This window comes from Annulohypoxylon maeteangense (genome assembly GCF_022496945.1).
Source record: "Annulohypoxylon maeteangense strain CBS 123835 unplaced genomic scaffold GGS22scaffold_8, whole genome shotgun sequence".
Taxonomy (NCBI): Eukaryota; Fungi; Ascomycota; class Sordariomycetes; order Xylariales; family Hypoxylaceae; genus Annulohypoxylon; species Annulohypoxylon maeteangense.
In genome coordinates this window covers 1,521,654-1,549,158 of record NW_025953255.1, presented here as the reverse complement: position 1 = coordinate 1,549,158, position 27,505 = coordinate 1,521,654, and the positions used below count along the sequence as shown (strand labels likewise).

The following is a 27,505-nucleotide window of genomic DNA, read 5'->3' as shown; positions in this document are numbered from 1 at the left end:
ATTCAATAACGTAACGTAGTTGGCTCCGTAAGCAGAGCTTGCCCTTTTGTCATCAACCTATCTTCCTAGGGAGTTTCGTGGGGAGAGTGTGATGATCAGAATGATTAGCGGAGGGCTGAGCAATATGAAAACTGACAGGCGGCACGGATCATCCACTGGAAAACCAAACCCCGAGGCCTAATTCGACCACTATGAGTTTTAGCATATGAAACGTAAATTCAAGAAATCATTAAGAAACGTCTGATCTTTATTCTTCGAGACAGAGAAATAGTTTGCCTTGGCGTCAGCAGAGGATCTTGGCTCGATCTAGCTATCCAAAATTGAAGCTGTCCTGTGTTCAGAGCAAAAGGCCAGCCCCAGCGTCAGTAGTTGTAACAGATATGTAGGTACTTGTGACGCGGCGTTACAGGTTGAAATGAGGCGTGGAAGACCTTCATCGACGATTGAAACATCCCACCTTTCCTCACCGACAGTTCTGTCGCGGACTAGGCTGACAGGTCGCAACTATCTAGGTGATCTCATCTCGGGGAAGCGCACACGGCCAAACAAAAAGCTTTTGCGAGGGTCGTAAGCTAATCCCGAGTCGACTAGCTGGCGAGAGGGGTTGATTAGGGTGAATTGTCTAGTTCGCTTATTCTTTGAGCGAAAGACGCTCGTGGCATTAAAACCACCAACAAAGAACCAGGGATTATTTGTCAGTTTGTCGAAAAAGACTCCACGGGCGCGCGATAGCGTCAGCAACAACAAGCTGTCTGACGGCGCGGAATGTTCAATGAGATCGCAAGCTGACATGGGGGAACGGGAATGCCCTTGAGGATCAGACGGTAAGCCAGGTTGCGACCCCAGGTCTTCTACTAAAGGGGGTGGGATAAGCCCTATGCTTGAAGCGTAAATTCGGTAGGGTTAGGTAGCGTATGCATCTGACATTACGCTGCCACAAGGGGACAGGTCTCTTGTTAGCGATACGCTCTCTACGTACCCCTAGTATAATATGATATCTGATTGGGGTACATTTTGCGAAATGTATTCCGGCACAGCAGCTGAAGGGGGAGGTGTGAACGGAAAAAGATATGTTTGACAAAGTAGCTTGACCCCTGTTGTTCTGACTTGATCCTTGAGTCCTTAGCGGCGGGTTAGGTAAGATACTTGTGAAGGGAACTGGAGGGGAGTGTGCTATTAAGCGTCAGCAGCTGTTGGCTCGTGCTCAACGGCGTATTTCGCCCTAGATTGGTACGCATGAGATTCTAAACGATCGTAGTTTCGACGAATCGGACAAGAGGCTTACTTGATGTTTGTAGGGATATAATGCCTCTAAATGCAAGAACGATGACTAATTGATAAAGTAAGGCTTAAGACCTCAGCTAGATCGGACTTTCAGGCTTGATTCACAAATTACCGCTCCGGCCAGGTGGGAGCCGGATTCCAGGGACGTCTGTACGCCGAAGAGCCGCCTCGTCTACCCGGCTCCGATTTAGCGAAAATGCCGGAACTACCCACTCGCTACAGCTACATTTGAGACCTTGCCATGCGAACCGACCAACTGTAGCGCCGCATTTGTCGTTTGGGCAAGACAAGCGGCCTTCGAGAGCACCATCCTCTAGCATCGGCCTCATCCACGAAAGTGTCTCGATGAAGACGTGAGCACAATTTGAGGATTCGGTTCGGCCGGTAGGAGCATGTGGCACGACAAACTTCGCCGTCGCAAGGATGCGTCTACACTTTTTACAACGGATTTCCTTGCCCTCTTTTTGATCTGCCTCGGCTTCAGGAATTGCCTTGCCTGGCTCTAGTTCATCTTCGAATCGGATGTCTTCAGCCTTAGGCGCCTCGTGTACGTTCCGGGATTCACTCAGCATTCTCTCATATAACCACTTCTGATAGATAGGATGTCGCTCCACCGATTTGTCATCGTCAGCGGGACACCCCATCTCCCACCATAATTCGAGCTGGCTAATGAAGGCATAGTTAGGCTCAGCACCCTCGCGAGTCTCACGGACCAATTTCAACGCGCTTTGGACAGCTTCCTTCGAGTTCTGCCGCCGCTGGGCCACCGAGGTACTTGAAGGGATGGATTGTTTGCCTCCGAAGCGGTGAGGATATTTGTAAAGAATATAAGCAATCACACAGCTGACGGAACGTGATATACCCATGGCACAGTGTACGTAAACGCCGCTGGGGGATTTGTCATCATCATCATCTCCAGTCTTAGACTGCTTCGCCTCTGTGTCTGCGCCGCTGGACGACGGGGGATTTAAACCACTATCGATAAAGCGTACCGCAGACGGGAAAAACGCCAGTAGATCCTCATCCGTATCGTCGAGAACATCAATGCTCAAATGTTTAAAGCGCTTTACTTCATCACCCCATTTTTCCAGGGTGAATTTAATGACGGAGAGAATATGAGTAATATTCTGTTCCCGAAGTTTGTTACGGCCCGATTCAGTGTTCAGGACCCAAGCTCTAAGTGCTGATGTTAGTTCATCTTTTTCTAAGCTGGGATTATACGACATGGGGGAAATTAAGAATTGAAATTACCCTCCAACGTAAAGATTGTCAGGTCCGGGGACCCTGGATAACGACATGGCGCTTTTGTATTATGTATTTCAAGTTTCGTTCTCCCAGTAAGCTCCTGGATATGAATCAAGTACCTGGTCCTAGGTGTATTAAATTCTTTATAAATGTAAGTGACGAATTGCGACGAATATTAAGACCGGAATAAGATGTTATAAATAATATGTAAGTGAGTAACTTAATAAATAAGTTTGCAAATTGTCCTTTAGCAAACCTTCAAAATGTTGTCTTTGTCTTTCCTGCCTGTATGTGAAAACAAATATTTCTAGTCGTTGGTGCCGCGGGCAAAAAATGGGTCTGTACAAGCTTTAGCCCGCCCCTCAGTCATTCGTCAGTCGCCTGAGGCAGGCTGAAATACATCCATACATGCATGTGGCGTTCGCGGCTGTGCGCATCAAATCTCACCTAGGCTTAGAATTAAACTTTTCATCTCTCCCGATAGGGCTGAATCATGTGATGGCGCTAATCCCTTAAAAGTGATCAATTGGTTTACTTGCAGCTCGTGCTTCTGCTGAATCCTTAGCGGCACCAGTTTTCTCCAAATTCCCATCCAATCGAGATGGGACTTTGGTCAAGCATTGTACCTAGGTATGTTTCTTTTTCTTTTTTTCCCTTTCTTTTTGAGAAAGCGCTTAGCTCCGATTTTACAAGGAATTTTCAGGTCATGGCTACCGTAGTAGAAAATATCACTTTTCTTTAGATAGGAGGTATGGTTAAATACTACTATTTTATATATCCTTTTTCGATTTGACTATATACATATCTCAGTATTTACAAATACCACAGTATTTAATTATGTCAGGTATTCATAATAGTCGATGAAATCCCCTTACTCCTTGTCCAAAGCATCGTGATGAACCCGTTATAGCATCGTTTACCGAGAGTTTGTCGATACATGATTACGGGCATGCAACGTGGAGTCGTCAGCGTATGATTCATGAGCTGACATGATCTGCTAGAAAAATGGCGAAGAGTCATCCATCGCCCTCTATAGAATATGCAGAATCCGTATAGGTGAAAAGGCCTGGTCCTATTCTCTTCTTCACCTTAGACTCACAACAACTTGAAATTTAACAAGTCATCATTTATCTACGTCCAAATATGTCGTACTAAATTGAGTTTTGTTGCTATAGGTGGATAATCAATAGCTTAACCTTCCGACTTAGCATTAAAGAGCTGCATTTCGACATGTGCCAAGCATTAAAATGCCCGTTGGAATGGGAGTGCCGTCAGCAAGCAGCTGCGTCTCGTAAATTAACCATTGACAACGTGTAATCGACTTGTACTATGTCCCAATATGGCCTTGGTGGCGTCCGATACATCGGCTGGATTTTGATTGTCTTTTTTTTTTTTGGTAGACAGGACCGATTGCTCTCTCAGTTTGAACTATCCGTAGTATATCGATTTCAAAATCATATCGCCACCGACCACTGATCTCCGTGAGGAACCATCCAGCAGGCGGGAGATCGGCGACGCGACCCAGGATGCTCTTGAATGCGGTGAGACTCGGAAGCGCACCACGCACCATACACCACGCACGATTACTCTTGGGGATTCCAACAACTCCCCCTCTCCCATTCATTCCCAGCGCGCCAATTGTTAGGTCCGGCTGTCGTGCATAAACGGGCGCCTACCCCTACCCCAAGCCAACGAATCAATCTATCCGAATATTGCGCATCCAAAATTCATAGGCTTTCTCGTCGAGAACCCCGCGCAGTATTGCTACCCAACCCCATCGCTTGTGGGCAGTTCAATTCGCTCATCTTGCTGGCTGTGGAGGTTCCTCATCGAGCATACATGCATTTTCCAACATATTCGTCCATTTACCACTTGTTCCCGCATGGCTATGCTTCAGATGCTGCCGAAAATGATCTGCGCGGTAGAATTTCTTGCTCGAATTGCATTCGCGAAATTTATGCACCTCCTGAAGATGTCTCAGACGTTCCTCCCAATCTTGCTCTGATGGTTGTCGTGGACGCCCAACGCCGCCACGCCGTTCAAATTCTTCTCCGCAGTAACCACATATGTCGGCTTCCCCAGGTCGATTCGTACTCTCGTGAAATGCGCGATCGTACCGCGAAAGAAGCAGCGCAGAGCACGACCAACTGTGACGTCTGACATGGAGGCTATTTTGGTGACGTTCTGCCTCATTCTTATTCTTAAACCGGTTGCCACAAAATGAGCATTCGTATTGCTTCTCAGCCTCATGGGCACTAATTAATTGGTTAACAACTTGTAAAGTGAGAGACAGCATAGGAGCACCGGACAAGGGGCTGTAATATTTGCAACTTACCTTAATTCCTCTGCCGTCTCAAATTTTTTCGGCTTCTTGGGACAGCATTCACACATAAAGAAACCACCAGGTATTTTTGAAATGCCTGCTTTTGAAACCTCGCTTACTTTGCGAGGAGATGCAAGCCGTCGGTTTTCGCTACTTATGTTGCGCTGGTGAGGTACCCGTGCAAATGAAGCGCTCGGCGAGTGAGCAAGGGAATTAGGGATACTATAAGGCGAGTTCGAAATAACGTCAACTGGGGATAATCCTCCACTAGATAAACCTCTAGGTGACCTCCCGGCAAATGAGTTGATACCGGAAAGGTTTGTGGTCAGTGAGGCGCTCGAAGCAAAAGATCCACTTCGTGTCGCCGAGGGAACCGAAGCGATAGACCCCGGAAGGACACCGGTAAGACGTGGAGTTGGTGATGCCCTTGAAGCACCCTCGCGACGTCGCAATGGGTCGCATGATCCGGGCATACCCTGCATTGGGAGATCATCACCAGGCGGTGAAGATGCCCGCCTCTTTTGTCCAATGGCCTGATGGTCTGATCGTGACATGTAGTCATCTACTTGTGACCTATCCTCCATTGGGAAATCGTTATCATCCATATTGTCGTAGCTACTATGCGTGGATATTGTTGCGTCGTCCGGCAATGAACCGCTGTTGTTTCTTCTCGTCCGTGAGAATGGTGACCGATCTGGATCTATCGGTTCAATGGGAGAGCGGTATTCACTGCTAGCAGTTCCGTAGAAAGACGGACCGCGTGGCGAAAGTGCAGATTGTGGAGGAGTATCCGTATAACGACCGGGAGAGTCGATAACTAACTTGTTGCCCGATCGAATAGGAAGGGAAAGTGGCGTTAGCTGAGGGTGCAAGCGGTGTTCTTGCGCAACCAAGCCGGAAACAGCATTATTTGCAGATGCACTGAGAGCAGACCGGCGAGGTGGAGATCGGTTGTCGAAGTTCCGTCGAGCATCTAGTTTCTTGATTAATGCGTTGTCGTAGTCGTTACCATTTGGCCTGTTGAACTGGTACTGATCATGGGACATGAACAATTTCTTGGGGAGCGAGTCCTGAGACCTGAATGGAAGCCCTGTAATTAGTGTCTCGTTTAGGTCTATACTATCTTGGGATTAAGTGACTGTACCCTAATGACGATATTGTGGAATTGAGGCTGTGATAGCCTTCGTCCCTCGGAGGCCGTGCTATCCCATGCTCAGTCTCTGCCCTACCGAATCGAGGTCGGTCATGTTCCAAATCCTGTCTCGTGCTGTCCCAGCTTGCATTCGAATCAATTGAAGGAATACGGTCATGTCTGGTAGGCTGTAAGGGCTGCCCCAAACCGGGAATAAATTTGGGGGGAGGTAAAGGTGGCGGCGCATCGTCTTCGGCGATACGGTGTCTGTTAGATATCGGCATAGGAGTAGAAGAGGCTAAAGTTGGTGAGAATCCGGATTGCATATGGGACCGGCCTGAACCTCCATAATGATCGAAATGGTTCGAACCCTGTATGTATATGGTCGGCGGTGAGCCTCCTGGCTCCCTTGATACGTATCTAGGGATATCCATATTGTGTTCCCCGTTTTGAAAACTTGAGGAGAGGAAGCTGGTTTTGTTCGACGTAGGCCAATGACAGGAACGCCACAGCCTAGTAGTAACGGAGAGTAGCTGAGTAGATGCAGAAGCTGGCGGCTGATTCGCCGAATCAAGGAATTAGTTCGCCAAGAAGGGTATAGAGCATGTAATAAGATGGTGGAGTCGGCAAGGCGGTGATGGCGGCGCTGAGGACAGTATGTGGAAACGGACGGTAGGCCGGACCTGGATCAAGAGGCATACGTCGTAGGGAGGGCGGTGGCAATATTCGTATCGGCAGTGCCGACTTCGTCTGTGAAAGGCAGCGGAAATATGGTGTTGGTACTGGTGTTGGTGCTGGTGCTGGTGTTGTTGTTGCTGAAGGCTCGTACTTGTGAGTAGAGAGGAATGGTGCGAGGGTATTCTAAGACAACAAGAAAACGTAAAGCGTCATAATAGTAATAAACATGTAATAATAACACGATGATAATACACCGAGATGGACCCAATGAAGCAGAAACCAAAGCAAATAGGTACAAGATTGGGCCTCCAGAGAAACAATCGAGGTTGAAGGTAATAGTAGTTGAAGCTCAGCTCAGCTATGAGAAGAGAAGATGGCTGATGGCTGGTGGCTAACAGGGTAATAAGGCCAGGTCCGGGTCGGGTCGGGTCGAATATATTCTTGGTCTTGGTCTCTCGTAGAATAACACGAAGCTTGACCAATTGTTTCCAGATTCTCAGTTTGACTCAATTTCCTTGCCCCTTTGACTCCTCTTTCGACATTCACTTTCTATATCCGTAGAGTTCGTGTGGCTATAAAAAGTCCTTATGGCCTTTGCTTTGAGGAGGCAACAGGAAAGACGAGGTAAGGCGTTGTAAGAGGTTTCAATGTTCGGCCAAACACTCGCGAGAACCCATCCACAACCTTTTTTTTTTCTTTTTCTTGAAAGGTTTCCCAGAAAACGAAGAGGGGCGAGGTTAGGTGCATATTAAAAACTAGATTCGAGAATGGAACTAACCCACACACTCACGTAACAAAACCCGCCCTACCAGCCTACCAAGCCTACATAGTGCCTACCCTACCAGGTACATACCTTCTCATACCTAGTAGGCTAGAAGCTACCTAGGATTGCGTGGGTTCAGCCCTTTAGAAAAGACAGGGGTCTTCAGATTTCGCTTTAGCGTGCCTTACAAGAGTGGAGGTACCTAGATACCCTGTAAGTTTCTCTAAGTGGGTCCCAGCCTAGATAATTCATGTTGTGCTAGGGCTACTAGGGAGTCATAATACATATGTACCTAGGTACACCAGACGATACCTTGCTCGTCGTACTCCTGGTGGAGCATCATTAGGGCGGAAGGGTGTCAAGGATTTAGGGTGGGGTGGGTTTGAAGAAACAGCGAAGGGAACAATGGTTACGTACAGGGGTGTACACGGTTACTTTGGGGAGTGTCCGTAATTACCTACTTATTCTTCAGGTCGCTCTTGTAACTACGTACCGACTTATGGTGAGGCAGGATCCATATGCGACTAGACAACTTCAATGGATGAAGTGAGGTGCATTTATGGGTGGTAGGATCAATGCGACTTCTAGCCGGCACAGGGCTGCACCGTTTCCAGCCCGCCTTCCACTAAAGGCTGGAATATTAAATTGGCGTAGGATAAGGTTACTAAGAGAGCATATACTGCGTAGTGTGTACTCATTTTTTCAATAATTACCTACCTATTACTTGTTACATATTTACTTATTAACTTATATATAAGCGTGCTATAATATGCCTATATATTTACTTACTAAGGTATGGATGTACGCGGTATGGGTTAGATGTCTCATCGATGATGTCGATGTCCTAAAGAAGGGGGGAATTTGAAAAGAGCGTTGTTACTAGGTAGTTTAAAAGCCCAAAGTCAAGCAACGGTACCCTCTGCATGCTACCCGCTATACCATGCAGCATTAGCCAGCATCCATTTTGAGAAAATGACGCTGATAGCCACACCTTTTAGCATGTCTCGAAAACAGATGGGTTCAACTCATCTCTTTTGTTTTGCTGGCATCAGACGGATCCCTCTGCATATGATGCAAGTGTGTATACATTACATACCAGGTAGTATACCTACATAACTAGGTACCTACCTACCTAGGTACTATCTAAGTAAGTAAATAAATAGATACATACATATAAATCGAGTGACTTCTACGGTTGCTCTTTTTATGATGAACATAGTAATGCGATGATCATCGAATGATGTGTACGTGTGCTAAGTACTTTTATTTTTCCCATCCCCTAATTAAGTCTTGTAACGATGCACTCGGTTTCTTCCGTCTCCGTTAGGTAGTTTGGTAATCTATTGATCGAATTGGATATGGTGTCTTTGGGGAGCAGTCTTCGGTCCGATCATGTTAATTTCCAAGGTTCCCAAGAGAACCCAGCACTATGCCGCTATCCCACGTTGTCCGCTACCGATACGTAGTAAATACGTAGTAGGTAGGGACCGGTCATGACTCCAAATTGAGCCTCATAAGCAATCAGACGACAGCGATAAAGATCGGGGTTTCAGCCTTATAAAGCCTTATATAGGGACATAAATATGATTAGCTAATTCCCAATATACTTAACGTGCCATGTATTGCGATCGTTGATGGAACTCCGACCATGCAAATTAGCCTACGTACGATACAACAAGAACTCGCAGCAGAAGAGGACTTCTACATAAGTACTACGTAGGTCTACATACCTGTACCGCAAATGTATACTGCAGGTAAGATAGGTATGATTATAAATTCGTTACATAATCGGTGTTCGTACCCAGCAAGACCAGACCCATTTCCCTTCTTAAACAATGATGACTAAAATTACCGAATTCGAGGTTACCGTAATAGGTACCTAGAACCCACCGCTAAGCCCGTGAACAGTGAGATTCGCCTGAAATTTTCAAGGCCGGTCCGGGTACTTTCCATGCCACTCATGGGTAAAAGCAAAAGCCTATACCAAGGCGAACTAGACAGCTAGATCACTCATCCTTGCCCTCTAGTTAGGACCCGGGATCCAACGCGGAATCTCGTCATCAAACATGATTTATATGTACGATGGTATGTGGCCTATGAGAGTCGCATAAGGCATATCTACTAGGTAGTAGGAGTTATCAGACCGCCGGATATATGTATGTTGGCCTAGTTCGAGACAATCTGACAGCGGCTTAGCTTACTCTGAAGTGCTCTGCGGCGGATAGATCACCGTGGCGCGATACGAAGTGACAAATCAAAGTACACGAGATCAGTATGGATGGCACGCAGTACGCTTAATAAATGGAAGAATGAACTTACATATGCAGTAAACTCGCATAAAAATTGTAATGTTTTACATACCTCATATGATATGTAAGTTGTACGTTGGATATGTGGATATGTAAGTTGATGATGCAGCAAGCAGATGAGAACATTAAAGGTATGGAGGTATGTATTTGGTGTTGGTGTAATTACCTCGCAATTCAATAGGTACAACATTGAAAGGTACAGGTATTTACCTACCTACATACCTGCCTAAGGATGTACCTGTAGTACCGTTCGCTAGGTTATTTGCACACCTTAGCAGACCTCAAACGTCACTGCTCTCAGAAAGTGCTCAGACCCTAGACCTACAAATCCCTAAGTCCTAGATAGGTGTAATCCCGCCATCATCCAAAATCCGGATTTTCCAGCCCTAGAAGCCGCGAACCCGCGAAGTTTCTCCTCAGCCCTACAAGCCATCTCAGATTCTAGAATTGAGACAGGCTAATGGATTATTCAATATTATGATTGGTCCCGCAGACTATTGCCTTGACGGAAATGGGTTAAGTTTAGAACCTTAGAACCCCTCCTATCTGTGCCCCTCCTTCAACGTTCTTACCTTGACACCTTGACACCTTCACATTTAGCTAGGGCATCTACCTACAGGTAGGTACCACCGTACTACCGTATATCATCACCACACCAAGTAGAACGAAAAACCTTCAACGTTACACATTCAACTTATCTTTCAACATCCTGCCAAATCAATATTCATGGAAACTCAGACAATATCATGAGATAATTCTATAGGTGGCTTTTATTCATCTGCAACTCTATTGACCATTATATCCTTCATCGATCGCTATGTACAGCCTCAGTTAAGTTCATGTATGGTATGGGACCTACATACAGGCCTCCTACCTCATACATACGACATTGAATAAGATAGAATCCAACAATAGATTAAGCGCCTCATATTCGACTATCGTCATTACCGAGTTCATATCTCAATGACGGAAATTTCTGCCTAGTCCGTTAATCCCGGACGGTGCAATGTCTTTGCGCGACCGCTCATTCACAAATCTTCAGCAATGCGCTAGGGAATGGGTATCATGCAATTCGCAACCCCCAACACCCAACAGACCCCTAATAAATGCTAAGTTCGCCAGGCCACGTTGTCCATGATATCTAGATTCTACCTTGGCCTTATTAAGGGGCCTTTGATACTAAATACTAAAATGCTGATCCGATGATCAAAACTTCCGACAGACACTTACGCCGAAATAAGTCGGTTCGCGAAGCTAAAAATAAGGAAGCTAATTACCTAGATAGGTAATATAGCTCTTCTGAGCTTGTTCCTGCGAGCCTTGGTTCTTATTTTAGCGTCACCCAGCCATACGTGAGCCTCCAAAAGCCGCCAAAATAAGCGATTTTGGAGTATGAATCGATGATCAAGAATTCCAGGATTCTCGGAAAGCACAATACGGGGTAGAAATGAGCATGCCTCTAGAGAAGAATACGTACCGACTTTACAATAAGCTTACACATAGGCAAGTGCCATGGGATGAAGTGTAAGACACTGGGTCCAAGCTAATGCTGAATCAAAAGCCGACTGGGCTTTGATAATATGAGGTTGTGCCACAAAATCGCCTAGAGAATGAATCTCTTATAATCCGCTACACAGCATGGCGTCTCGCCTTACTACGTGGGAGAGTGTCCGTACCCTACAAGGCTTAAAGTGTCTGCTGAAACTGTGTTACCATTATGGTAGGGCAACGAAAATCAAATGTTGGTATGGACGAATCCATGACCTTTCTTATTTAGTTTGGTATGATTTTTCTTCCGGCACTACGGACAGCCTTCTCCACCTAACCATCGCATCTAGCCACACACGCCGAGATTTTCATTTCTAAGTCAACTTAGCACAATGGACCATGGCCGGACTCAAACTAAAAGACGACGATACTCCATATGTTACGCGTCGTTCGGACAGGACACTGTTTTGCGGGGTGCCCGAACGATCGGTCCCGCCCTACCGATCGTTCGATGAAGTTCTAGAGCCCTTCTAGCCCACGTATTATCTAATATTCAGATTCGTACGCACAAGGCACATACCAGCGAAAAGAAGGTCCGCAGCTCGGGGAGATTAGACAGTTTCACGACGAGATTGCATACCTACCTAGGTACCTATATGCCTGGCTGGTTGGGACTCTCTTCAGCTCTCACCTGGTTTGACAAGATGGCTCGACAGTCGCACTGGGAACTTGGACATACATACGTACCATACCAGTGGTGAGGCGCAAAATAGTGATCTAACTGCGCGAGGTTGCGTACCACCTCGGTAGACGACAGGCGAGCCGCGCACGACGGACGCAGGCACCATTGTCACGATGCAGTGATTCTCATTCGCCCCGAGCGGCACTTGTCGTTCGACAATGAGACATGATTCGTGAGCCTTCCCTTTACGTCCTTTACGTAGGGCCGAATGGCTGCAATCATGGCGCTAAGACGTCAAAAATGCCGAAGATCTCATTGCCACTTGGTAATGCAAGATCTGCCTAAGAGACTGGCTGACCGCCGGTGGATCCTCCGGTCGCCCGGCAGCTTCCGCCCCTTGTATTATTTCGATCAATGCCAACCAACCAACCAACTTCAACGCTTCGACTGCGTCGCTTTACCATTATTCTGGCTATATTTATCCTTCGAGGCACGTGAAGACTCGATAAGGATAACAAAAATAAAACCATCAGTTATACCCAGGCTGCCAGGCTAAGTGCTAAGTCGGTAAGTATTGATATTTTCTAAATTACGCGACCTTCCTCCTAAAATGTCAGTACTATTTACTATTTTCCCATAATAGTAGATACTAAATCAGGGGTGGAGGGGCTTGAAAAAGGAGAACTAATCGGGCCAAGTACCTAAAACCAGGAAGTCTCCGGTGTAAACCATGGATACTGTTTAATCCAATGGTCAAGCGTCCAACAGCGGGACTCTCATGTGCACTTGATTGGCAGCTTTGAACCATATCCACGATACCGGGAATGATGACCGAATTATCTGGCGAGTGCCTAGTAATTTTTCTTTTATATCTTTTCGTTTGAGGTAATTACTTCAATATATTTTCTCCTTTCACGAGAAAATTCTGTAAGGGCATTGGTAAATATGATGCCAAATGTCCCTAACTTATGGTTATTATAGCGCGGAACCAACCTACAGCGATCATGATCTGAGTTCTTAGGTACTTCTCTAGTCCATGGTTTGAGCCTATGTAATTACCTACCTACCTCCTAAGGAACAATCATTCCGAGCACTTGACAACATCAAATCTTCAACCTTTTGTGTCACGTCACATACCTACCTACTCTTTATTATGCTTCAACCGATTTCACAACTTTACGCGATGATGCTAATAGGTCTAGACTCTTAAAGCTGACCACGTAGGTTCGAGCACTAGTTGAGGCTACTATTCCAGCTGCGGATATTGATTCCGCTAGTACGTATAGCTTACGAGTACCTAATAAATGACAGCCCTAGCTTGGCATTGGAACTACTAGGAACCACTTTCACGAATTCTAGAATATCCATCTACGGTCTAGGTACCATTTGACTTGGATGCTAAAACAGGAGTCTCGATCAGTAGGCAAAACACTTTACTACACAGCCCGGTTCCAAGGTCGCAGCCCACCAAGACGCCACATCGGATGACGGAGCTCAGTCTAGCGATTCGACATCCGGTTCGTCTCCTATCCAAACCGGTCGGTAGAAAACTTGATAGCTACGAGGACATCGGTGATTGGCATAACACTAGCAAGTGGTTTAGGGGGATAGTCCCTTCTCAGCTGAGGGAACTACCACTAAAAGAAGCTAGGTTGATATTTTGATATTCTACCTACTATGTACAGTGCACCATTTACATGGCATAGTACCTAAGCGCAACGATATTTCGTGTTACAGAGACACCCTCCAAGAACCAATGCATATTCGGCTGTACACAGATGTTTCGTCGTTCGGGGTACAACGTCTTCCCCTTGCCTAATCCCCAAATTCTTATGTAAATCCCCTCCTTTTATATACAGTGTCTCTCATGTCTATACCGTACAGGATAATCGACGTTTGGCACGGTCCGTACAAGCTTATGTACCTATCCTAGCGGGATAGGCACGTATGTGTACCTAGGGCTTGGCGTGCATGACATGCAGCCCGAACTGCACGCAACCTTACAAGGCTGCATCCACCTGGACATAGAAACGTAGGAGACAGGTATGAATTTGCCAGTTCATCCCGTCCTCCCGCTCCGGACTCGGCTGGTCTTGAGTTGGGGGCCAATATTTAATCGCCCTAGGGCCTAGGTACCTACCCAGGTTATTTACGTGTTAGATGTAGGCAGACAGGCAAGCTGTTCAGCTTCAGCCTTCTACAGCCTACTCTACCTGACTCATACGAGGCGACAAGGCTACGCGTCTAATCGTTGGTTTTCAATCTTCCCTGCGTTCATTCAACGACGCGGCCTCGAAGCCTCGAAGATCCCGTAACCTTTCGTTCTCCTTACTCCTTACCGCTAACCAAACACGTTCCGGCGTTTTTTATTGCCGAGCTCCCTGTCGCGTGATATGCAAGCCTGTGTGGCTATGTCCGCCAGAGACCAACGATATTCGTTGCTTATAACGATGCTGCATATGCGATGCGTGGTCTTCCAGACATTTTTTTTGTCCTAAAAGTCGCCATATCCTTTCCTCATCACAGATGGGACAACAACCTGCGACGACGATAATCTGATGATCCATTGGACCTCGATTCAAGTACCGACAGGCCTCAAATGCAATACGAGTCGCATTTGTCATAACTGACGTTGCCAACCACCTTGGGACTGCTCTGAGTACTTACTACAACCTCCCCATCCGGTAAACAGGAACATCAGCCCTTTTAAGCCGTGGCTGTCTTTTTGCCTGTTCCAAGTCTTCACACCTTTGCATACACACACCCACACCCACACCAGCGGATATTTTGTCTCGTCTAGTGACGTCGAGAAGAGGCGCCGAAATTGATAGGTTGTTTTATTATCTGCTTGCTCATGCATGAAGTAGGCCCATACGTATCACCGAGAAGAAGCAAATAAAATAAAAATTAAAAAAATTTTCACCTCTTATCCTTTTCTCTACCTACTCTGAAATTTTAATGGCCCCTTGCAGCAATATGCGCTATATCCCACCCGCGGAGATTCACATCAACATGTAAACCGAATGTCACTCTTCTACGTTCGCTTCTATATTCGCTTCTACTCCGACCCAATCACGACTGGCAGAGAAATTATAAATCACATCTTGTCTTGTATATCGGAAACATTGGTCAAAGTTGCGAATCAGACAGTACCGATTTACATTCACATGCATCAAATTCCAGCGCCTCTTTCGGATAGACTAATCCGTAAACCGTTTAAGGGCCCTTTCGAGGAGGGCGATCCGACCTCAGTCAGCAAGGATGACGTCCAAGGCTGAGTCCCGCCAGCGCGGTATACTGAGCCCCAGGTAATAAGGCAGCAAGGAGGTCAGAACTGATCCCGGGCAGAATCCCCATCCCCGGCTCCCGGCGTCCTCTCATAAAGCTCCGGGCATGAATGGATGAGACTCGTGGAAGCCCAGCGGCACAGTCCACGCGCCCCCGCAATGACGGCTCATTCGCCGGCTATTGATATATTGATCAGCCGGGAGGTATATTGCTTCCGCTACGGATGAGACGTTGTTGCGCGTCTAATATGTGCTTTCCCAGGACCCCTTTCATCTGCAGAGAAACCTTATCGAACACATCCCCAGTCCCTTGGGGTCTCGCGGTGCTACTACACCAGTCGACTAATTGGAGAACATATCACGCAGCATCGCACCAAGCGCCGATTCTCTAGTGGCGCTCTCTTTTACCCTATCAACCATAACTTCTAACGTGGTATGCGCACGTTCAGAGTTGCAGCAAGTGCCATACCTAGGTCGCCGGAAGGGACTCAGGTCTTACTTCGTCAAGATGCCGGAGGATATATATGGCGTATGCTATGTTTTTTGATGAAGGAACGTTTCATGATGAGTTTGGACCGTCGCTTAATATTTTCTTTGTTTTTTTTCCCTACCTGAGCACAGCATGTCACACAGACGACGGCTGGTCTCTGGCTGGTCGGCTGGCTGCCCTAGAGTGATGATTTCAGGAACAGGCCAGCCTTCAGAATGCCCAGTGCATATGCGAAGACAACGCACCCTACATGTAGCCATTTGTGTGACATATGCTACCGAGGGCTTTCCATTCTCGCGGGCATTTTCTCTCCTAAGCTTCCCCTTTAGGAAGCTCGGGAGAAAACTTCGGCCGATCTTCCAGAAGTCTAACCTCTTCGACGAAGGTATGTATGACATGTATGTGTATGGCATTCATGGCACGCACACTTCATTAATTATACCTCCCATATGATATTTATACCTCCGAAGACTATATTACTTATTTCCTGCATGTCAACCAATGACCGAGATGTCAATACATCGCTTACCTTAGGTATCGACTAAACTAATCTTGATTCATCTCCTAGAACCCTACATGGAACTGCTAGATCCTGAACGCCGACCTCTGTGGAACTTCTCCTCCATCATCCCTACCCACCTGGGCACACCAGCCACACGAAGCGAAAGTTAGCACGTGGCCAATCATCAAAGCGTCCCTTGCTAATGGGATTCTTGGGACGAATTTGTGGTCCAATAACTAACTATGCTGCTATGATACTATGCTATTATGCTACTACTACCTAGTACGCATAGTATGCTGCTATGTAGGTACATATCAAACTTGGGAGTCCGCTTTAACTGACAAGATAATTATTTCTATTATTTCCACGTATATCCCACGAGGGCTCTAGCGGGTCTTGGTCTCCATTACAGAAGGCGATCCCAATTCCCAATTTGTCAAGCCTTCCCAGACTAGCACGTCGGCAAAATGGGACGGGAATTTCGAGACCCCGACCCCTTCTGGTGGAGCATGTCTTCGACAAAGGTAGCATAGTAACGACCCTGGATTTCATAAACTGGCTCTCGCAGCTCTCGTAAGGCTGACCAAGGCCTCGGTATATGATAACCATGGTTAGTAGATATGATCCTGATCCCGCCCGTTACATCATTCTCCACCCGCACGAGCTCCATAGCATCCTGCCTACCTACCTGCCTGCCTGCATACAGTCCCCGGCCTTACTCCTTGGAGTGAAGTCATGGGCAGTTTCCTATCTAAAATACCGATTCAACTAGGATGTATCCATCCCGAAGCAAGAATATACCACCTCGGATGCAGTGGGTAAGGGAAGCCGGCTATTTCTTATAGTAACCTTATAGTAACCAAGAAAAACCGGCGAATGGATTTGCTGACTGCACGTTCAGCTTACCATGCAGCCTAGCCTTTCTTTTTCGACTGCAAGATCTGTCATATTGCTGTCATTTTTTTCTCTTTCGACGCTAGGCCCTATGGGAGCGACTTTAGGAAATGTAGGCTATCGTAAACTACATATCCTATGCGGGACGTCACACTCGATATGCGTTGGTGGTGAAGATGTCTTCCTTAAGCAAACTAGGCGCTCCACCCGTCTAGAGACAAACGAGCCTAGCTGTCCCACTCGACGAGGAGCTGCGGTATGCACAGTACAGTACATACATACGTACATGCGTACATTATACCTATTATACCTGTCTAGTTTATACAAATGCAAATGCATACGTATTACATAGTAGACTACTGGACATGACAGGACCGAAACGAAGTCCGGGACCACATACTTCCGCTTTAAGAGTTTCATCGCGTCGAGCGCCGCGGGGTTCAATCGCCGTCGCGATGCGACTCTGCGTCGCTCGGCAAGGCATGGATGGGAGAGACTAGGAGGGAAAGACCCTTAAACTTCTTTAAAGCTCTCAAGCCCAATATTCTGAACCGAGGCGACGACCCTCCCGGCCGAACCCACAATACTAGCCCCGATGCAGTGATTGGTCCGCTGCTGGTAACTACACTTACTTACAGCGGCACGTCGCTTGAGCTTTCACTGCTTTTGCTAATTATTATCTCTTTTGCCTAGTCCCTAGCATGTACGATGATTACATACTTCACGAGGCGTGTGGATACCTCTCTTCTGATTCGCATGTGTGCGTACGTTAGCGTACGTAGCCGAGAGGTAACCCATAAACTCCATGCTAGAAACTACAGCTACAGTAGATACTGTAGCATATTGCTGTACATAAGCCCCCCCCGCGATACGATCCCGAGTGGGTTTATAGCGTATGAACGCAAGGGATGTTCCGGTATGTAGGTTCTGGAATTTCCTGATTTTACTTGATTTCTCGCCGGCGTTTCGAGGTTATAATACCTAACACACACACAAATAACCATAGTTCTGCGGTCCACCGCATGCATGCCTCTACGTCATGTGTTTCTCTGATCCCTAGCTAAATAGCTTAATAAGGGTGTAAGCAAGCGCAATCTTTTTTTTCGCCGCAATGGATCTATATCGCACACGTACCCTGGAAGGGTAACAGGTTCAAGTCAGCCACCTTACTCAGTTTATTACCTATGACCTACCTAGTAGGCAGGTAGCCAGCCCACCGGAGTCCACCAGCGGAAATTCGCCTCCTCGTGTCGCCGGACGGACGGCCTTAAGCAGGGCTGGCACGACATTATCTGGGATCTCGTTCGAAGCCCGATACGATGGGACGGGCTGTACGACGATACACCGCATTATTTTTTATCTTATTTTTTTTTCTCTCGCTTGATTGCTTGCTACTGCATCTGCACGCGTGCGCGCGTGAGAGACAGATGAGAGCTGAAACTTTTCAATTTAGGCCCTACGGGAGCTAGATCGTTATTAGTCGGCGGTCGATCTTGGACTGAAACGAAAAAAGTGCGTTGTCTATGGTCTTGTGATCACATGCGTATGCATGCACGTTGCTGACTGCAGACACATTTCGTTTCTTATTCTTATTTCTCGTTATATTTTTCGTCAGTTTTTTCTTGATCCTTTTCGTGATATGGGCTTATCTAAGCTCCTCTATATGTATGTGTGTAGGTGTGTGTGTGGCAGATGAAGCAACCTCAGGCAGGCTACGGCCGTTCTCGCGGCGGTCATGGGAGGGGAGTAACGATAACATGGTCTAGGCTACATAGACTTCCTTACATGCGAAATCATATCATGGGGCCGTCAGCTTCCTCTCGCGTAGCACACTGCGCTGATTCAAACGTTACCTGACGGATGAAGCACCCCGTGTGTGACAGGAATGGCGAGCGCCGATATCCTACCTGCTTGAGTTGGCATGTAGTCAGCACCTTCGGTGACGGCGCTGGTCCGATCGTCCGTTGCGGTCATCGTAACTGGTACGGCCGGTCCGGTGCGGCATATTTTGTTAGAATCCAACTCGGCCTCACCTCTATATTGGGGGAAAAAAACCTCTTTCAGCCGCAACGACACTGAAATGCATCCTTTCGGTAGAACGGATGATTCATCAAATCGAACTGGATATTGGTAAATCGAGCTATGCTTTTCAGAGCTTAGTTTCGTCTTTGGCCAAACCCACAACGCGCGCCAAATCTTAGCCTCATCGATCCTCCTTTTCTATTGGATCTTCTACGATGTTTCAATAGCTAGAATTCCGCCATATCTGTTTACCATAGTTCACTCACTCACAGTCCACTTCCGATGGCAATATCTATACTTCAAACTACGCCATGGAATGCATCTATGGATCAGTTGTGAGTATATATAGGGATCAGCCCAGATCATACGCTCGGTATCGCCTAGCCCGGTCGGTCTTCCATTCCACTTTCCTCGGTCCCGATCTTAGGTGTCTTCAGAGCACACCGTTCCATTGATGCCAAGATCCAGACGTTCAATGTCCAGGATCACGAGCCATCGCGAACCCGCCACGCCTGGTGTCGATACAGAGCATCGTGGATGAAGGGTTGCATTGATATGGGGGAAAAAGGAAAGTAGTGGATAAGGAAGATTATTTAGCATGGGAATGGAGACTTGCCATCAATGCGGGAATCTTCCGTACCTACGCTAGTGTAGTGAGTTCTAAAAATCATGATCTTCCTAATTTCGTCCTTGGTTACCTAATCAGGTCTGGTAGGTATCTTAGGGCAAAATATTAGCGGTGTAAAGGCATGCCCTTAGTTGCATACCTGCTAGTATCCAGCACCTAATTAATACCTAGTATCCAGAAAGCCTCAGCTGAAGATCACGTCAAGGTATGATAACTACTAGGTAACTACCACGGTATGACTCAAGTTGAATGTGATATTTCAGCCCTAACTGATGAGCTTTCTGGTTCGGTACCTCTCAATCCTTGTTTTGGGCTGACAATGAGCTATCTGGGGACATGAGGTATAGCATGGTACAACACTACCTCCTACATAACTAGTAGCTTGCGTTTACTACGTTGCGGCTACTTCGAAGCTTGCTCATTGGCGGCTTTAACTCCTCTGCCTTATGACAGGGGCCTATTTTTAGGCGTTCGTCGCTTATAAGTCAATGCTAGTATCTACTACATTGCCAACCTGTTGCAAATCAATACGCTATACCTTATGGAAACCTCGACTAACATATGGGAGCCGTGGGATTTTACAGATGCGCATGGAAGTTTCGGCTTGTTCGATTGAATATCCTTAAATGACTAACTACCTGAAACTTCTAAGCATAACCTTGGAAGCTGGGAGGATTCAGTGGCCCTGGTAAGTGACTGGTTAGACCAGGCGCTAGCAATAGGTCCCTTGGCATGTTCGAAGAATGTCCGTGTCTCGGGGAGTCATTCGCGAAAGGCAAGTCATAGGTTTGTTGGATTCTATGAATCATGTTGACTCTATTATTTCTTCATAGACGGCGCTTATTTACTCCAGGTTATAGATACGTGGTGGAACTTTTGGATTTTGAATCCATCTTCGAATGCATGCTCAGACTCCCGCCTAGTCCAGGCCTCGAAACGACGAGCCGATATGCAACATCGGTCATGGGTTATTATCGTAAAGTTCAATGAGATATGGTTTAAAAAAAGGGGCACTCGTGTAACATGACATCCATAAAATACCCCTTTTTAATTAGACCTAGCTGCCTACGGTATTCGCAGGGAGGGCGTGGTTACTGGTCTAAGAGCGGAGAGCCTCGACTAAACAAACATTGGGCTGTCATCGTCGAGGTTAGCAAAATAGCCAGCATGACCTTGCGTAGATATTCCACTAGGTGGCTCGATTAACGATCTCGCAATCCATTGCCCTACAAGGCAGATGGATTCGATTCAAACAGGTCTCAGCCTTACAAGAACGTGGACGTCGGTCCCACTTTGGGGGCGGTTACCATTTCTGGCCCCTATCCCATAGAGATCCAAAACCGTACGGCGGAATGAATACCGCCCCCAACCTGGAGAAATACCGGGCTAGGGTAAATCAGGCTATATTTTTAGACTAGACGTTAAGAGATTATGTAATTATTTTTATAGGCTTGGTTCATGTATATAAAGAAACTACGGATTTGGAGAAGAACGAAAGCGAGACGTGATATGGCACGGACTATGGAGGGAGAAAGATGGCGGACTAAACTCCGCCTAGTCCACCAAAGTTAGCAGTACATTTCAAGCTAGTGACCACCACGTGGGTGACAGAAAACGTGGCTCTCTGGCGCTTGATGGGACACTAAAGCCCTTAGGATGAGAAATCTCCGAACCACTCAAATGTGTATTATTGACATAATCCATTCCATTTCTCTTCTCGAACAAAGGATTTCGTGAGGATAAACGTGTTGGTTATTCGATCGATATCCTTCAGGTAAGTAGGATGTGAAACCTAGACGAGGATTGTCCGAAAACAGCTTTCCAGAACACCCCTCAAACAGCTGGGTTTGGTATCGAATGGATGGGATGCGGCTGTTACTTACGTGCTTGCTTGCCTTGCCCCGATCCCCCTCCGATGGGGCTGCTGCGCCTACCGCATCACCATCCTTCCGAGCTTTCCTACGAGGAGCAATCACGATCTAACTATCATCACCCTCGTTCGTTGATGACTAGCGTCTTAGAAATCTACCCTAAACCAAATCCCGAAGACGTCTAAATCACACAAGAGGTTTCAACGCTGTTTCTCGTGACGGACCTGGTTTAGTTCGGTAGCCATTGCATCCATCCTCTCGGTCCGTTACCGACGCACATACTTGGACCCAATCGAGTACTGGTACAGACCGAAAAGAAAAAAGATTTACAGATTTTTTTATGTTTGCCTAGGATCGAGCACGTTCACCGCTTTATCAGGGTACATACGTGCGAAGAGGCCCTAAGTTCTGACTTAGTCCGCTAACCACAGAGCCGGGACGTCCGCGGACGGCTAGACGGATATCCCAGCGTGCTCATTAGTTAGCTCTCATTACCTAGGTAGGTAGAGGATCGAACGCATACAACATATACATTCGTACATATACGTAACGTGGGATAGGATAGGGATGGATTGACGGGCAGGGGGGTTCGGCTCGAGGGAGCGGCAGTAGCGATAACAAGTATCGATGAAGGCGAAGGGATGAATCTCGCGTCTTGTTGAACCAAACGCTTTTGCCCCTTTCGCCAAATTCCGCGCGCTTTGAAGGTCGACGGGTTTGCATCGGGATTCGCAACCTTAGTCTACGGAAGTCTTGGAAACAATATAAATTATTTACCTTGGCGTCGTCATACAGGAAAACACGCATATCAGAAGAAACGAACGACCAGACGAATAGATATGAGCGAAAAAAGAAAAGGATCTTCCGGGCTGAACGCATCCAACCATCCCCTAGTCTACATAGGAGATAGATAGCACTGGCGACCGCAACAGCAGCCCTCTACAACGCCAGACATTCTGTAGCACGAAAGAAAAAAAAGATTCCCATGCAGCCATGTGAGAGTGAAGGAGCTAGCACTTTAGCAAGCAGCGCACGCACGTCCGCTAAAATTAATGGCTTAACAAGAACATGCTATGTCGTGCCAGCCAACCCAGCAGCAGCTGCCGCGCTGTGCCGTAGGCGAGCAAAGGATCGCCATCCCTGCCGTCCCCCCTTCCTAAACCAGCCAGTCCTGTGTCCCGCGACGAACACACCGGCCGGCGGGGCCATAGCAAATTTAGGTAATAATACATACATACCTATACCGCACGTGAAGATCTGTGTGCTTGCTGCCGTAACCCCTATGGGGAGGAGCGTGCAGCTGGTATGTAGGTACATGGCAAGCAAGCAAGCAAGCAATAAACCGCGTGCCCGCGCGACGACGGGAACGTGGGCCTGGCATCTAGGCAGGTATGGAGCGGGATGCTCGACCCGTTAGTGTTGGTGGAGGGGGAGGGAAAAAATAATAGCATGCCCAGCCTACAGCGTACATACGTAGAAGTCGAATATCAAATTTCGACGGGGTACATATGAAGAGCGATGAGCGTGGGACTTTTGGAAAACTCGGGTCTAAATCGCGAGAAAAGGGGCACAGGTATGATTCTGAACAAAGCGTTTTTTTAAACAACCATCGATATCTATCCGTGCCCCATTCAGCGTACCCGTCAGTACGAGGTCCGAACCGGGTTTGGTGGGCACTTTTGCACAAATATTGCTGTCTGAGGCCGAGTTAGTTTCTTGTGTTATTTGATCGTATGGATGTACCTGCCTACGAACGTGGACCTTACGGTGTATACGTTGCTAAGCATGTAAGTATGTAGGTAGTTTTGTAGGAGCATTGCGCATTGAGCAACCTGACGGAGATTCATTCTGCTTCGGTACTCTTTAGCCCTAAAAGCCGCAGGGAGGGGAGCGTCGAAGGATGAGAAGGAATGGAAAAGTTCTGCCCGGCGTCTACGATTGCACCGTTTACGCGATCTGCGTGTATACATACGATGTCGTAGTCCTTCTTCTTTCAGAGCTGCGCGTACACGTAATAAGAACTCTGCAGCACCTCTGCGAGCCTCCTTCATGCATAGTTTAATTCAGATGCAACTCCACTAATGTAGAGCAGCAGAGACTGCCTTAGTTCGATCTTGACTGACTCAGAACTCTAACTACGTGACAGTGAAGTTACAAACTGTGGTTCTCGACCCTGCTTACGTCTCCATCGTCGCGTTTGTACCTACGTACGTAAGGCAAGACTACGATGTATCAGGGCTGGAAAGGATCGTGATCCTCAGCCTGGGGTCAGCTAGAGCTAGGAAGTTATCAAGCCCAAAAATTAGCCGCCTAGCATCCAAGTTAGGCGTAGCCGGATGGGTATTTTGATATTTACCTATATTTAATCATCTAAATATAATTCCTATCGTCGTAGAATGCTTGCTCTGCAGAACCGATGGTAATCTGAAGCCAGACAAGGCAGCCCAAGACTGAGAGACGGCGTAAAAGGTGGGTGTTGAATCCTCGTCATCAAAATTCCTTGTTATCTTGGTTGGGAGCTGTTGGTTGACCGCATAGACGGCTATAGGGTCTTAGCTTTCAGACGATCGTAGCAGAAGTATCTTGCATACACCCAAGCAGTTACCAGAGAAAACGAACAGATTACTGCCTAGGCATGTTTTTTATACATAGTACCTAGTAGGAATGCCTGTGATCAAGGTAGTTGTTGATTTTCCCATGGAACTGTAGAGTTAGCCATGCGGCAAAGACTCATACCATGGTTTGTGGCCACCATTGACAATGATCCATTGGGTTGTTGGAACTAACAAGTTTAGTTTTGAGCCTAGTAACAACCGGGAGGTATTATCGTGATGGATATCAATAGGAATTCCGGTGTAAGGCTGGCCCCCTATAAGGCACAATAAGCTTTTCAGGGTCAGTCGAGACTCAGTTGTATGCATAATCAAGTCCCCCTTCCCCAGACGTCGAGAAAATGGTAACTACGCCACTCTTGTGCGGCGTAAGCTTCTTCGAAGTCTTCGTACGTCAACTAATCATATCGGTTAGAAGCTCACTTATTACGGCTACCCGCGGGTCCACTCTAGAAATTTGCTGTGCCGCGGTTCAACATATCTAAGGTTTCAATAAGATCCAGATACCCGTGCTGTTTCGAGACAAGATCTTTCGGTGATAATGTGACCCGCATTTGCGTGAAGAGACGGAGGATCAGAGAGAAGGGGATGTTGGTTCTAGATTTGGTAAGCCGTTCTTCATCCATCGTGAATTCTGGGGCTACAGAATGGGAGTGCCGAGAAAGATTCACACGAGCGGCGTTAGTGAGCATCATCCAGGATCCCATTACAAATTAGTAGCTTTTACATCAATACCTGGTAATTCCAAATTTGGGGCAAGGTGTGGGAGCTACGCCGCTGGAACCTAGTCTTTGTTTTGAGCTATTACTAGTACGTGTTGTATTTCAAAGCCTGTATTATTAGGAGGTAGGAAAGTACCTAGTTAGGTAACAATGCCTATCTTAGTATTGAATGAACAAGAGCTGCCGCGCGCCTGAGTAGATCATACGGTAACCATCTAGGGTCCACATTGTTACCCGTAAGAGTAATTTCATCGTGATAGGTACTTACCTGTTACTGTAATAGCTGAAGCCAACTTGTAAGAATTCGTCTAGCCTCACCGCTGTATCTTAGTAAAAGTGTCAACCGCTCTGTCGCCTAAACATCTTGGTTATTTTAGTGCAATACTATGCGTTATATCGGTAAATGGCAAGTTATAGGAGAGTATGAATACGATATAAATGGTGTGGAGGCTTGAGTTCATATGTTCCCCAAATAAAACTTAGGTAGATAAAATAATAGCCACTTAGTTAGTTCAGGGGCTCTCTGGATCTTTCAAGTTTTAAGGTAGCTCACCTGGGTAGTTAGTTCGTATCGTGAATGTAAGATTTTACCGAATACCTCCATGTATTTTCACAGTAATGTTGGAACCTGAATGAACGATTTATTACAAAGTCTAGTGTTAGTTTAATTCTGGTATTAAAGGGTGTTTATGATAACTTAGAAGTATTATAAATATTATAATCCATATATAATGGTTATAATTAGTATCTTGACATAATAATAATACAATAAACTTATATAAAACACAACGGGTTTAAGTTAAAAACTTACAATATCAAGCAATTATATGCAATTGTAAAGTTATATAAATAGTGAAACTAACATTGTCATATTGGTTTCAAAGAGAGAAGCATAGTGAACGAATATAAGAAAATGTTTCTGTCCTCTTCGGATCTACATTCCCTAGGGGAGTACGGAGTATACCTAGTGAATTGTTAACTCAAAGGTCAATTATGGGTTCATTGGATTCACACTACCTTCAACACTACAGATGCCGGATTATAACGTGAACAGCGGAAAAGTAGAAAGAAAGCCTTTTCACGACGTGTAATTACTCTACTACTCGGAATAGGAGAACAACTATAAATATATCCGCAGATTTGATAAATAGGGGTAATATGAAAACGGCGTGGGAAAGCGAGGGATTTCATAGATAGACACCCGAAATGATCACTGTAAAATAAAGAAATAGCTAGGTTAAGAATCGAATTATATGTTTCGCTAGATCATACGACAGGAGCTATCTTAGCTACCGATGTGTGTATAGTAAACCAATCGTGACCAGTAGAAACGCCATTCGCATCAACCGCCCATGTACCATCTTCAACCAGGGACGTCCAGTGATCGAAGACTTCAGCGAGTCGAGGATCTCTAGGCGGACCCCATCGACACGGAGACCGGAACTCGCAAGCGCTGCAAAGCCCAGAGCTGGCAACGAGACGCACCAGGTCCGAGTTGCTTGTGTCGGGCGCTATGTAGAGCCCGCTTTGGCGATTGACCGTGAACTTTCCGAACCCCCAGTTCTGGTCGAAAGCGTTGATGTTTTGGTTTGTGCTCTGGTCGACATTGTGAGGTACGGAGTCAACGCCGGGCAGAATTAGCGTCGGCCAGTCTTCTTCATCTCCCAGCCAATGGGTCCGGCGTATCGAGTCTGGTACCTCGACACCGTAGATTTCGTCGAGGAGGAGCGGTGTGAACACGCGGATTCCGGGTGCGACAAAGGGGAAGTCCGGCCGATTCGCAGTACTTAGAAATCTAACCGCAAAGGTGCTTATCTTAAATGGCTCTAGTATTTGAGAATCTAGAGGTTCTAGACGATGGTGGGAATGAACTTGGTTCTCATCAGACGGCATGCGAAGCTCGATGCTCGAAATGAGGCGGTGGAAGGCTGCGATGGACTGCTCTACATCATGTTGTGTCCAGTTTCTGACCTTGATGGTAGCCTCTTGTGCATCCCAATAGAACTTGCCGGTAGTCCATGCATCTAGTGACTTCTGCAATATCACCTCTAGCGGTAGCCACTGATCAGAAGGGGGGAAACGAGGTGAGTTGCCGCTATGCCAGACGGCCTGATACGACAGGATATCAACATAGATTCCGCCGTCGATAGGCGAATCACCGTTATTTTGACCATAGAGCAGAACGAAAGACGGCTCGTGGCTGACACGGTCAGTCCAGAATGTCCTTGGGTCTGGCTGGTACGTGAATGGAGTTAATAGATCCACGCCTCCATTCGAGGCTGGTGGCGTGGTATTAACCAGGCGTAAAAAGCGGTACAGCGGTAAATCGTCCAGAGAGGGAACTTCAGTGAATTCGGGCGCTATGTCTAAAAAGCGAGCTGAAAGAGTTTGCTCAATTTGTACATCTGGGCTATGTTCGGTTGCCTTTGCGAGGAGCTGATTGTGTAGATTCGCGCAGCGTTCTGGAGAGAAGGTCGAAGTTGACGAGTCCATCGCGCTTGTATTGGCCTCAGTGTTCATACCTGGCGGTTGGTGGAAGGTATTTAAGAACCTTGCTTTTAAAATACACTCTT

General features: G+C 46.7%; 5 protein-coding genes across 5 annotated transcripts; 2 read left to right on the top strand and 3 right to left on the bottom strand.

Moving 5' to 3' along the window:
* Positions 1-1,057: 1,057 nt before the first annotated feature.
* GGS22DRAFT_143165 (dual specificity protein phosphatase 12) lies at positions 1,058-2,807 on the bottom strand. Its single transcript, XM_047958786.1, has 3 exons — positions 2,536-2,807; positions 1,286-2,460; positions 1,058-1,222 (listed from the first exon to the last, which is right to left on the bottom strand). Exons 1-2 carry the CDS (start codon positions 2,580-2,582, stop codon positions 1,386-1,388), a joined length of 1,122 nt encoding a protein of 373 aa, XP_047819226.1. The 5' UTR covers positions 2,583-2,807; the 3' UTR covers positions 1,058-1,222; positions 1,286-1,385.
* Positions 2,808-4,241: 1,434 nt separating this feature from the next.
* Positions 4,242-5,969, bottom strand: GGS22DRAFT_143144 (uncharacterized protein). The gene is made up of 2 exons (XM_047958785.1): positions 4,865-5,969; positions 4,242-4,784 (listed from the first exon to the last, which is right to left on the bottom strand). The coding sequence occupies exons 1-2, from the start codon at positions 5,896-5,898 to the stop codon at positions 4,331-4,333; spliced, it is 1,488 nt and encodes a 495-aa protein (XP_047819225.1). The 5' UTR covers positions 5,899-5,969; the 3' UTR covers positions 4,242-4,330.
* A 10,471-nt stretch (positions 5,970-16,440) lies between these two features.
* GGS22DRAFT_163595 (uncharacterized protein) lies at positions 16,441-17,101 on the top strand. The gene is made up of 3 exons (XM_047961394.1): positions 16,441-16,483; positions 16,534-17,001; positions 17,085-17,101. The coding sequence occupies exons 1-2, from the start codon at positions 16,450-16,452 to the stop codon at positions 16,758-16,760; spliced, it is 261 nt and encodes an 86-aa protein (XP_047819224.1). The 5' UTR covers positions 16,441-16,449; the 3' UTR covers positions 16,761-17,001; positions 17,085-17,101.
* Positions 16,441-17,473, top strand: GGS22DRAFT_163593 (uncharacterized protein). Its single transcript, XM_047961393.1, has 3 exons — positions 16,441-16,483; positions 16,534-16,793; positions 17,085-17,473. Exons 2-3 carry the CDS (start codon positions 16,782-16,784, stop codon positions 17,427-17,429), a joined length of 357 nt encoding a protein of 118 aa, XP_047819223.1. The 5' UTR covers positions 16,441-16,483; positions 16,534-16,781; the 3' UTR covers positions 17,430-17,473.
* An 8,725-nt stretch (positions 17,474-26,198) lies between these two features.
* GGS22DRAFT_188678 (uncharacterized protein) lies at positions 26,199-27,425 on the bottom strand (the record flags this gene model as incomplete). The annotated part of the gene is made up of 1 exon (XM_047964745.1): positions 26,199-27,425. The coding sequence occupies one exon, from the start codon at positions 27,423-27,425 to the stop codon at positions 26,199-26,201; it is 1,227 nt and encodes a 408-aa protein (XP_047819222.1).
* Between the last annotated feature and the right edge of the window lie 80 nt (positions 27,426-27,505).